This window comes from Aptenodytes patagonicus, chromosome 2 (assembly GCF_965638725.1).
Source record: "Aptenodytes patagonicus chromosome 2, bAptPat1.pri.cur, whole genome shotgun sequence".
NCBI classification, from domain to species: Eukaryota; Metazoa; Chordata; class Aves; order Sphenisciformes; family Spheniscidae; genus Aptenodytes; species Aptenodytes patagonicus.
Window position 1 is genome coordinate 113,145,664 of NC_134950.1, and position 13,340 is coordinate 113,159,003.

Below are 13,340 nucleotides of genomic sequence, written 5' to 3' on the forward strand. Positions count from 1 at the left end.
TACACATGAACGTTAAACAAAGACTTTTAAATCGAAGGAAACTACACTTTCACTGAAAGAATAAAGCAGCAAGCAGATGCCAGTGTTTTCCCATCGGTTTTACATAGTTGTGCTCTCAAAGGAGGAAAGTGGGCTACCAACACCGAACGCTTTGGTGCCACTCTCTTGAGGGGTTTACAACAGAAATCCTTTTAAAGAGTTCGTTAATGATTGCAATGGATAATTATAAACAGCAATGCTATCACCAATACATTTTCCCTTTGCTGACTTGCTAATTGTCAGTAATTATTTCACTAGCTATGTTTCGTGCTCTGTATTGAAGTGGAAATCTTTTGGCACGTTCATATAGTATACCTCTGTGGTAACCCTTCAACCGTAAAAATCCTCTGGTATGATTTCTGTTCTGCCTCTGTACTTTATAGCTGATTGTGTCTTTTATATATATAATTTGGCATTTAAAAGAAAAGGGCAGACAAGTATACACCGTTGCCCTCAGAGCTTTGGCTTACTAATGACTACCTTCAGTAAAGGACCATCCTTGATACAGATTATCCAGAATTACCCACATCATTCTGTGGAAGTAGGAACACTCACATACACACGAGGAGATTGAAACTTATGAACTGTCCCTTTTGCTTTAGCAGGGAGAAAGCACTTTATACTTAAAAGTGAGCATATACTGAAACGTTGCACTGAGCTGGAGCCTGGGAACCCTGCCCAGCCCACATCCTGACAGGGGACAGAGAGCATCCATCAGCTCAAGACACATTGCTCTCTGGCTTCATCACTCATGACATTTATTTGTCATATTTAGTCTCTGTAAGCTGCTGGAGATGCTCCAATGCCTGCCACGTTAAGATGTATGGGTAATTACTGTTCCTCAAGATATATTTGTTATAAAATACCATGCTTGCTTAAGGAGGCTTAGCTGAGCTAGACTCAATGGCCTTGCTTAAGAAATTGCAGATATTTTAGGCCAGAGTTTAGTGGCACAAGAGATCCCAGAATTGGATTTAAAATGCTGTGTTCATACCTAATATCTGCAGGGGCCAGCTAGCACTTCCACTGCATCATCTGTTGCCTGCTTCCCACAGCTGGAACAAAGGCAGCATGAACTCTGCATCATGCAATCTCTCTAATTTGACAGACATGTCAACATATGCCCATACCCAAACCAAATCACATCCCTATTGAGAGCTGAGCCAGCGGGGATGACTGCAGAAAGCCCTTTCCTCCTTTTTGTTGGAAATGTCCAGGAAGCCTGAAAAACCAGGCTGAGAAAAAGGACTACTCGCCATTTGCACATCCAAGGTAGAAGACCCCCGAAGGGAAGGGATAAGCAAGCCGGTCTATGGTTACAGCTAACAGGTGAGACCACGGGAAAGCTGGAACAAGCTGCTCCCACAGAGTAGCATCTGCACACTGCCTCCTGCCACAGAGGCAAGACAGGGGTGTGCGGGAAGGACAGCGTCCAGAGCAAAAGGTCAAGTCACAAAGCACATCAGGGAAGGGATACACAAATATGGAGCTAGTCATGCACACACAGTTTATGGACAGTGGTCACTGATGAAATACAGGCTCAGGCAGTAGAAAAGATATTTTCATATGAGTTTATGGAGCTCTGCAATACGCAGGTCAACCTAAGTAGAAGCAGTGGAGCCTTTAAGTATAAAAACATTTTTTTAAATTAAACATATTTACAAATGTCATGATTTAGATATTCAGTATGTAGATCCTTCTCACAGCCAGATGCAAGCCCTGTCTCTTTTGAAAAGCTAGGTACTTCCCTCTTTCCAAAGAAATAAAACTTATTTTTAGTCCAGTGGAAATTTACATTAGTTGGGATTTTTAATCCAGACAGATTTTAGCTCTAGAAAGATACATGCAAGTCCAGAAGGGAAGCCTTTCTCTTTCAGTTTTTGAAGGTATGTACTTTTGCAAGGTGAAAGTAAGAAAGAAATATTCCCTAGCAAGTTAAAAATAGTAGTAGTTGAAACTGGTCAGGAGGTTGGAATGTATGAGTATGTCTGATCGACCTGTTTTAGTTGGCAGGTGGTGCTATCCCAGGCATGCTATTCCCTGAACATGGACATTATGTATGTAGCACATTGACAAGGAAAATTGTGCATGTGAAATACACAGCTGTTCAGTGCACTACATATATGTGCATGTGTGTACCTATATTTGTCAACATTCATGCCATATGTAAGTGAACAGACAATATGGTATGTTAAAAAGAAAGCATGTGCAAAGGAAAACAAGTTTTATTTCATATTTATACTGAGAATCCCTGTAACAGAGGAACTGACCTTAAAAACATGTTGCATCTTAATTCCCAAAGGTAAATGGTGAAGTGTTTCATTTCACCTCCACGCAAAATGAAGAGCAGAGTTAATGCTGCTCCCTTTCACATATTTCAGCCAGCAGCTAATGGCTTTTGACATTTTTTCCAATGAAACATTGTAATGCATCTCCCTCCCTCTATTTTTGAAATGAGATTAACCTTGAAACTAGCTCTCTGCTTAGCTGGCAATCCACTGCATAGCCTGGGTTTGGCCCCGCTTGACCAAAAAGCAAACACTTTGCGATCACTCTCAGATCTGCAGCTTCATTTCCCTGGATGGTATACAGCTAACTAATTAAGGAAAGCATCAAATGAGGGAGTATTCAGGATGTGCTGCCCTTTGAACATCAGCTGGTCCTGGAGCCGAAGACAAGGACAGTGAGGGCATCTAGACAGGGAGCCAGCAGACATTGCTCTCTGCCTCCCCTGCCTCTGGGACGCACAGAGGTGCCGGCTGCCTCTTGCTGGTGAGAGGGAAGGTGGCTGCAGACCTGCAAAGCTGTGCTAGGACAGGAGCAGCAGCAGTCAGACCTCCCGCATCTCGCACAGTCCCTAGAGGAAACGGAGAATGTGATGCACGACCAGGCACCAGGCAGCCAGGGCCTGAGCAACAGCCAGAGGACCAACGCACACTAGAAGCAAACGTTAGCAAGTGCTTTGGGAACCAGCAGCAATTCTGACAGACTGCTTGTCCTCACTGAACCGGATACCTCCAAGCACAGCCTTTTACTGCTAAAAATATTCTGTGCAGTCACTTCCATACTGAGCAATCCCAATATACTTTACAAGCACTATATATAGAGAGAGATAAAGAACGATGGCTACCAAAGAAAGATATCTTTCAGATGAAAGACAGTAACCAATTGACAAAAAGCACACTGTTCTTCAGAGGAATTAGGGAAAATGTTGATAAAGGCTACCCCTCAAAAAGATCTGTAAAAAAATGTAATGAGGACTTCAAGTGCTGTCAGCAGCCTACACTAAACAGACAGAGCCTTGGTATTTGAAAGCTTGCCTGAAATTCCCACAGAGGAGCAAACAGATACCTCTTCCTCAGAAGGACTGATGGAGTTCAAATTACAAATAGCTGACTGACCCTTTTGGTCAGTTTGGTTTTACTTAAGAGGCAGAAATGAAAAACCTACGCCCCTTTCTCAAACAGTATTTTGCTGGTTGATCAGCCTATCTTTCCACATTCTCCAAGAATAACTACAAGATTTAGAATAACCTGGGCTACCTTCAAAGACGCAAATAATTAACATGAGACAGGAAAACAATGTCAGTCAGGTGCCTGAACTTGGTACACTATTCGTCTCTTATCCACCACTAATTTGATTTAGTACTACATATGACAACACTTGCTTTCTATAAACTTAATGCAATTATGGCGTAAAAATAGAAGCTACACTTCATGTCTTGATCCCTTATGAATAAGAAATGCTGTACTCCTGAAGTTACAGAAGGACTTACAGTCTTCAGCTGCAGAAATTTGCTTTAGCTTGAAATTTAAGTGCTTTTGGCCAATATGTATGTCTGTGCTATAATGACATATGAAGATGGTTAGCAAAATGCTTTTAAAAATCATTTTCCATACAAAGAAGCTGAGCTCTGGTTGATATGTTTTGCAATTTGCATGGAAAGCTGCAGGAAAGGGACATTGTAAAGCATGGAATATCAATAAAATTATTTTGCAAGATAATACAAGTATAAGCCATGGATAAGCTTCCTATTTCTGATTTTTTTCCTCTTACCACCGAATTTATCACTTGAACATAAAACGATAACAGCCTCTACAATTCCTAAGTGCAGCTTGTAGTGAGTTGTATCAGGCCATGCCAGTGTTCCCTTTTGCAACCCTTTAGCATTGCAAAACCTAGCCCTTGGAAACCGTGCTGCCAAAGAGTTGTACAATACAAGTAGTCATCATTAATGAGAAATGTATGCAGAAGATGCAGATACCAATTTCTTATTTAAAAAGATACCACAGTAAAAAAAAAAAATCACAAATAATGGCTATCATTATAAGAGTCAACGGGAACATTTCCATTGACTTCAGCAGCTACAGATCCAGCTCTAATATGGATTGAAACTTCACTGTTAATTCATTTGCCAATTTCTGCTGCAGACAATGAACATACTGCAATTTACAGTTAGCATCCCTCCTTCTATAGCTTCTTAGGGAGAAGAGTTCTGGAAAACAAGGGCCTAATTTATCATTGGTGCTGAAAGCTCAGTCCTTGATCTAAGAGCTATGCATGTGCTTTGTTTCAAGTACACGAATGGTTCCATTTTAATCCCACAAAAATTAACCCCCTACCCACTCAAAGAAAAATGTGAACAGTAAGTGGAGAAGAGCAGTGAGAGGAAGACATGGTGAGAGGATGACATGGCAAGAGAAAGACCAAAGGAAAGTAGGGAGATAAAAGCATAAACTGTAATAAAACAGGGATAAAGTTCGCAAAGTTGCAACAGTTCTTGGTCACTGAGGGCAGAAGATGCTGTCCTAAGTAAAACTGCTCCAGACACAGAAAGGCAGGCATGGTAGGTTTAAATCCTGAACCACCTAGTCTGAAGCAGAAAGAATTACACATAAAACCCAAAGGACACCTGTCATCCACTCCCAAAATCAACGACTTACAGCTTTCAGCAAAACACTTTTACCTTTGAACATCTAGCTTACTTTCAGAGCCATATATGACATTATCCTTTACCACTTCAGCAGCCTCCAAATTACGGTTGGGAGATATCATTCTGATCTTTCACGACACCAATACCAATAAAAGAAGAAAAACAAGACTGCCAATTACAGAGACATTATTAAATCTTGGGGCTGATACGCCTATGGGTTTTCAGAAGGCTCTGGATGAACTGTGGATTCAGTCCTCCCTCACTGTCCTGCCCTTCTTGCGCTTGAGCTAACCACACAGAGTCTGAGCTCTGTCACTTGAGGGACTTCCCTCTCCTTCCCCGCAACACTGGAGCCTCTGGCTAAAAGCAGAGCTGATGGCAGTGGGCCCTATTCTTCTATGGTATCCTTGAGGTGTTTGGGGTCTGTGCTCCAGCACAACCCATCACTCATCTGTTTCTTTCCAGCAACCACAAGTCTTCTGCTGAAAAGGTAGACAAAATGAGGAAAGTGAAGAGCTGAGCTGGGGCTCAGCAATAACAGCTTGTGGGGGCTAAAAAACCCACAGCAGATATTAGGTTGCAGTGGGATGGGCATCTATCTAGTAATACTGGTGTCATTTGGTTCTGCATACACTTCGAAGTGTGATAGTATCCACATAGCTTTCATTGCTACTTCAGCTATGCCCGTCCCAGCTACAGACTTCTGCTTTAAAGCTCCTGCATGTCCAGATTTATTCTCACCACTGCAGCAGATGGACCACATTTGGGTTTTAGTTCAGCAACAGCTATACTTCAGCTATGCATTGCATAAACTTCTCCACAATTAACGACATCTAGCTTACACAAAGAACTGAAGATGGGAGGGAAGAATCCAAATAAAGATGATCATGACTGCCTCAGTGCATACTGAAAAAATGAAGATACACAGTGTGTGGTAAGGTACAACATGGAAGAGTTTTGTTGGCTTGTTTTTAATGTAACAACAGTTCCAAAGTTCTTGCAGTCAGTGGAAGCCTCCCCATTGATTACAGCACAATTTGGAAAATGAGGATTAGGAGAAAACAGTGCACCCATGAAATTTGCTAGAAGATATTAAAATAAGAGATGCTGCAGGCCCAAGGCAGGATAAAGACATGATATAAAGGGACATAGGAAGATCTGAAATGTGAACAAGGATGACACTTGTCCAGGTTAACAACGTTCATTAAATAGTGGGGAAATAATTTGCAGTATTTGAAAAATAGGCTTATAGCAATGTTGAAAGACATAATAGCAGACAGTAAATTAGGCATTTGTGATCTGACAGCAGCAAAAAACCCCAAACACAACTCAGATGCGTGCACTGAAGCACCACGGTGCAAAGAATCTCTCGAGAATCTGGAGTGACTTTATCTGAAAAATGGTATTCAGTTATAAGTTTATTACAAAGCAGAAGATCTTCAGTGAAGAAAAAATGTCTTCAGGGCTGGAGAGATCAATGGATGAGAAAGATTACAAAAGCTAAATACATACACAGTTATTACAGTAGTTGTGAAGGGCAGCATGGGAATATTCAAATGTTATGAACAGCATATTGAAGCATTATAAACACTAAGGAGTGGGAACGATTTAGTTTGGTTTAAAAAAACTAAGAAAAACATATGCTGAACCTTCAAAATCCACATGGCTAGCTTGACAACCTCTACAGAACAAAACTTTCTACTTTAAGCCTTATCCCTGCCAAGAATTTTATGTTTGTGCTGGCCACTGTTTGTGTCGTGATTGATTCTACCCAGTCCATGGACTGAACGTGCTGCACGTATTATGCTTCTTTTGCAGGATTAAGACCAAAACCTGGCTTTTGGTGCACCAATATCCGCCACTGACTGATTTCTTCAGAAACGCTTTAGTGGGTGATCATTACTGGCTTAATTATCAGTCTGGGCTATATAGCAACATGGGCCCTCCTTGCACAGCAGAGGCAGTTTTATCCACGGGCATAAGGGCCCTGGAAATCACTGAGAAGGCATAAGGCTGCTGTACTCCTGTCTGCATTATTTCCCCCTCCTGATATTCAGGATGACAGTTGAAGTAGAAAAAACTTTTGCACCTGTTCACCTAGAAAGAGGCTCATAATACCATAGCTGTTATTTTGTGGAGAAATACTAAATGAAAATGGGAATCTTTTGGTACATAGCTAACACCTCTACCACATACTGAAGATATTTAAGGAAAAGAACTGGCAACCGACAGGCTTCTTTACCATGACTTCCCTAAAAGACCATAGCACACCACCACTGCACTAACCCCTCTACAGAAGCTTTCTGGTGCATTGCTACTAACGTTGCCACCACACAAATGACAGAGGTGAACCTTGGAAGCACCGAAAGGGAGAATGGATCAGAAGCAGTACGTGCTGGGAATATTTAGAGACCCTTACATTTAAGTGTTGACTATATCTACTTGTAAAGGGATGAAACGGAGGCAAAAGCTAACTGTGTTCATGTCACACTGGGTGGGGTCTGGAAACAGCTTATCCCGGTTTCGTCCAGCTGAGGTGGTCCACCAGATACAGAACTGGGAAAGGCAAAAAGTGACTTGGCCTGATAGAGAAGTCACTCTAACTGGATCCAAGAGCAGCCAGGTGAAGGCAAGCCAGGTTGGAACAAGAACCGATATCACTGCACTAATATATCTGCCAAGGCCTACGATACCCAATACCTTCTCTGTTCAGCATTTGTGCAGGCTTTCTATTGTGTGGTTTTTTTCATGACAGATTTGCTCCTCTGACACTTTTTGTTCCCAAAATAAATAGTGCTATGCTTAGTGAAAGCTGTCTGGCCACTGGGCACCTCTGTTGATGTTTTACAGAAAGTAGAATTGCAGGTGTCGAACAAAACCTTAACCTGCTGAGGTGATCACAGCCAGCCACAGCCACCATCCACAGCCTGGCGAAAGACCCAACTACAAGATGACCTACTGAAGAGAAGCCCTCAGACCAGAGCAAGGTTCTCTTCCAAAGCCCATAAAAGGGCTAGGAAGATGGGTAACCCCAGGACACAAACCCAAACATCAACAAAATTCACTCTAAGCAGGCACATTGTGAAAAGCTTTGTTTTACAGATGGCTGTATCTGAAGTAGAGAGGTGGAGCAACCATCCAAATGCACAGAGAGAGCCTGAATCGGGGATTAGAGCTGTAACGCAGGAACCTGCAACTCCTAGCCTTATATGCACATCACTGTTTCTAACATTTTCCATCTCTGCTGGCAACATGTGACACTTTCTGCTTGTATGCGTTGGATGTTTGGTAAAATAGCTGTACAAACAAGTTCTGATCCAAGTCTGATAGCAGGAGAAAACGTAGATCTTTCCACTTGCCTCAAGTGGGCAATACAACAACACAAGCCCCTCTAAGCCTAAAATCAACCCGAAAAGTGTTTAAACAAATGTTTAAATGTTTATTAACCAATAGCTTTAAAAATTAGATTTGTCAGATTACGGTGAATTGCCTTGTAGGGAGACAAATAACATCAAAGGCTGAAACAGGAGGAAAACATGCTGTTTTAAAGCTAAACTTCAGTCACTAATTAGGTCAAAACATTCCTACTTATATAAATTTGAGAGGAACTACTCAGTCAAAAGCCAAATATGGACAGGAAATTAGACCCTACAAGATTTGTGTATGAAGAAACTTTTAATAAATAGCCTTTAATAATGTTTTGCTTTCCCATATGGAAATGCTGGAAGAAAAAAAGCCTACTGGCATATGGGTAAGGAGTATAATGTTAGCCCTGATAAATTCCCACCATCAGCATGCACAGACACTGGAGCAAACAATTCTTTCAAAAGTGTGGTTTAAACATTTCTTATTAGCTACTGTACATCAGACATGGAGGTGATGACAGAAGTGAAATCTAGTAGCAGCTAAAATGCTACTGCAGTAATTGTAAGACAGATCTACAGGCAGCTGACAGCAGTCCATTAGTTTATTTAAGAGGCTTCATGCTGTAGCAAATAGTAATAGTAAATGAGATAACAGAGAAAGGAAACTTTGAGATAAACAATTGCAAATATTCCATCTGTCTCACAGCAGCCACTAAATGAGTGTATATTTTTTTAAAAAAGAACACGCTATCTTCATTATTCATGTTTTAGTTTCACTTTTTTCCCCCCAATGTGCATTTTCTTTACACATAGCTCTTCTGCAAAGAAAACTCAAATTCCAGAGATTTTTCAATAGCAACAGAGCTGTGTCATGTTCAAATTTCTCAGAGAAGTCTGAGTGTTTACGTGTATTTTTGATTGTGGATATGTTTCTGAAAGACTTCTAATGTTCATAATACTATAGTTCTCTTGAGGGAAGGCAAATGCATATCTCAAGTGAGTTGTTACAGAATTCAGAGGTTCCTCTGCATAGCTCAGAGCTGATATATAGTATATACAAGGGGAAGTTAGAACATCTCTGGAGTTCAAGCTTAGCAGGAATGAAATGTAATTCCTACTCCTGAAGGCACAATGTGCCTTAAACACCCGGAAAGGCTTGTTCTTCCAATTCCCATTTTTTTTGTCATCTTTCCATGGCTTATCTTAAAATGCACTGAAGTAATAACATCTATATTTTACCAGAGTAAACATTTACTATTCTCCCTTCAACTAAGGAGTTTTTCTGTGGCCATTCATCAAAATCACATAGGTGTATACGGATATTTTCACACAGCTACAGAGTGGATATACTCAATACTATTTTTTGCCATGAGACATGACCACCATTTTTTACACTGTTTTACAAGAGATGGATTGGCTGCCTAGTCCATTTCCTGAGACCATGAGCAAAAGTTAACTCTAATAACCAGTTCTAAATCTTTTGTTAGTCCCTACCTGGGATACCCAGGAGCTCCCACAAGACAAAAAACAAATACCAACTCTAATGCTCCCACACCAGGTTTTAAAAGAAAATCCACAACACTGCCTGATGCCCCAAGGATGCAAATAATTTCTCATTATTCTCATGACTCACCACAATATTAAATATTGCTACATTCAAACCCTTCAGCTCAAATTTCACCAACCCAAACAATCACAAAAAGCATTGGGCTGTATCCACAAGCTGGCTTCGAGAAAAACACTAGAATGACCAGCAGCAACGCAATAGTTAACAGCGTTGCCATGCAAGTAGTAATACTAGGCTTCAACACTAATCCTCTATTGAGCAGACTGGGAAAAGCTCATAGTTTCTTTGGTTCTCTTGTTCCAGTTTGGCTGCTAATTCAAAAAACATAGTCATATATTAGTTTACATTGTGAAAGTCATACCCACGAGGCCAGGAACATTCCCTCTCTAAACAGGACTGCAGGCTCATAAAATCTGTGCAAATGCATACACAAATCTAAGCCATTAGGGATGTCTGGATCTCACACCCCTGTGGATTGGTCACAAACATTTAATACAGGATGCATCAGCATTTTATTTCAGGTCAGAAGCATGCTTTTGTAATGACCCTTTCAATTGTCCCCACTTTGTCACCACCAGACTGTGTGGTGCTCTTCAGGCACACAAACTCGATTCTGTCCTGATGAAGCTAAACTGAAAGATGCACTACAGCAACTCAAGGGCATTCAGTCTGCCCGACTGAGACTGTTCTAAAGCCAAGCCCCCAAAATGCATTCAGCAGATGTTTGCTTCTACAGACCCATTCCTACTGGTTCCTCCTGCTTTGTTAATGTGGATATAGCCATAGTGCCAGTTACCTTCCTAGATTGAGTTTTTTTCCACATCAAACTGACACCAAAACCCAAGTGATCTTCACAGTCTCCCATATTCTTTCTTTAAGGGAACCAAAACACCAAAGCTCACCTTACATTAGGTTTTGGGAAGGGAGGAGTGGGAAGAGGAAAAAAAAAAAAGGAATGAGGGGTGCTATTTCCTCAGTTATTTAGATTGGGAACCTAAGAGGCTGGAGACAAAACACCTTCAAAGACACCAAGGCTCAACTGTTGATTTCTTGGGGACTGGACACACTATTCATTTTTCATTTGGCAGCGGTGCTCCTTGGAACGAGCCATTGACTATTGCCATTAACACCAGGCATTCAGCCAGCAGGGGCAAGGATACACTTTACAATTTGCACTTCTAATTTACTGGGGTGTCTGGAGCAACATCCGGTTTGATACAGTAAGTTAAGCAGGAGTAGCAGGGTAGATTTTTCTTTTGCTCAGTTAAGCCTCTATGTATTCAGGTTACCTATCAAAAAAAAATTTAAGAATGTGTCTTTACAGCCCTTGATACCATGTCTGAGCTATGAAACCTGGCTGGGCAAGTTCATTGAATGTGAAACAGCTCCATACACTTTCTGTTGACTCCAGACCACCAGGAGGTACGCTTTGCCTCTTTTTACTGAAGCAATACAGTTCTTCATGAGTTGCTTGCTCTACTGCAGAATACACTTAGAGTATTTCTTAGTGCCTAGTACTGGGGGCTGCTGTGTCTTCTCATCTGTTCCAGTAAAATGCTCAACTGCAAGCTTAACTGTAAACACAAGTAATTCTGTCAAGGCCAAACTAGACTGCTTTCAGAGCATCTGTTTTTAAATCCAGTCTGGTTTTTTCCTAAGGTATTTTAAATTTCAGAAGCCTACTTTTATTTTCAAAGCAGGGTATTTTATGAGGTTACTCACAGGAAAAAGTACCGTAGTCTGGCTTACTGTAATCCCCACTCCTTTCCCTCCATGTCCTACATAGCCACCCTCACATTCCCCTTCTCACAGTCTCTCCAATACCCCAAACTCATTTTCCAATGCCTAACACTGTGCCACCAGGGTTCCTCTACATGCTCAGAGGTCACATCCAGTACCTTCTCACATCCCGTGTGTTGCCAACATCTGTGTTCCCAACATCCTCAGCACATGATGCCAAGCCTTCTGGTTTTATCCACTAAAGCACTTAAGTAACACCATAGCTCCCTATGATTGCTCCAAAAGCCCAACTCACAACATCATGTGCTTTACCTGGTTTTGGTTTGGTATCTGGGCAAGATGAAACAGTGCTACTGGAACTAAAATACCTGCTTAGTGCTAGGCACGCTTATCCAAACAGGTAAGGGCTACTTTTTACCAACATTTCCCTTTGTGGGGGCACCAATTTGAGTCTGTCTTCTTCACCAAGCCACTGGTTTTCAGGAAACTTTTAAGAACTTCACATTTTTAAGACCTCTAACCCATAGAGGAATTTGTCTGAAACTGATCCACCATGTTCAAAACTTACCAGAGGGCAAAGAGTTAACACAGACTTCAGTCTAGGCAGCAGGACTATTTCCATAGGAACTAAACCAGGTTAAAAAAATGCTAATTTTATACTGAAGTGAAACCATCAGGTAAAAGTGGATTGAAACCACTTCTTATCACTCTCATGAGGCTGGATTTACTAGATGGAGATGCCAAAAATATGCTAATGTACATATCTGAATACAGCTTCCAATACACCAAAAAAGGAAAAGCTTTCTGGGACAGCTCCAGATTGCCTCAGTCTAATTATTGTTCATATCAAAACATCCTTTGGCTATACAGAAAAAGGCATTCTGCTTCATGAGGTTTTTAAATTATTCATATTCTTGACTTGTAAAACCTCTCATCTGTCACAGATTACTCAAGGACTCGCAAGAGGAAACCCTGAAAATATTATGCTGTCTTTACACAGGAGGTATTTTTCCAAAATCCAAATGGCTTTAAAATGAAAGTAACTTGAAATTTCAAGAAACTGTCAACAGAAAACCTTCTCATATTTCTGCTGAAGAAAAGGTGAGCACCAGGACTGCAACCAGCAATTCAGGAGCAGAAAAAAAACTTTAATATATAAACCCACTTAAAGACTACACTCAATGGAGCTGTATGAGCTCATTATTACCATTAGCCCATATTACCCTAATGCTTACAACTAAAAAAAGCAGCAAAAAACCCAAAGGGGAAGGGGGACTTACCTATGAGATACATGCCAATCCAGTCCCCTGCATCCACTTCCTCCTTTATATCCCAGTATATCACTAGGTCCTGCGAATGCCCAATGGAGTAGTAGGAACTGCTGACCATCAGGGTAGACCGGCTGTCTGAAGTGACAAGGTCCGTGTCACTGGTAGACCTAGGAATGGTGACCGTCTCATGGGAATTGTTCCTGATGTCCATGTTATGGAACTGGTCAGGGTTATAGCTGTATCTGAGAGGCTCTTTGCACCGGCGCCGATTTTGTGAGTTCCTAGATGGAGACGCCATGGCTGCCAGGCCCAGGAACCTGTTTTGGTACAGATTCTGCAAAGAAAAAAAGAAAGGATAGTATTTACAGTATTATTCATTTTTCAGTGATGTCAAAGCTCAGGAAAAGTTGTACATCAGCATGAGA

General features: G+C 41.2%; 1 protein-coding gene across 5 annotated transcripts in view; it reads right to left on the bottom strand.

The window, feature by feature from the left end:
* The window catches only part of HECW1 (HECT, C2 and WW domain containing E3 ubiquitin protein ligase 1), a 271,819-nt gene that overhangs the window by 171,353 nt on the left and 87,126 nt on the right, over positions 1-13,340 (bottom strand). For all 5 annotated transcript variants that reach the window (XM_076330766.1, XM_076330763.1, XM_076330764.1 and 2 more), the window contains one exon: positions 12,925-13,249. In XM_076330766.1, the coding sequence (XP_076186881.1) occupies positions 12,925-13,249 (325 nt within the window). The remainder of the gene's footprint in view (positions 1-12,924; positions 13,250-13,340) is intronic.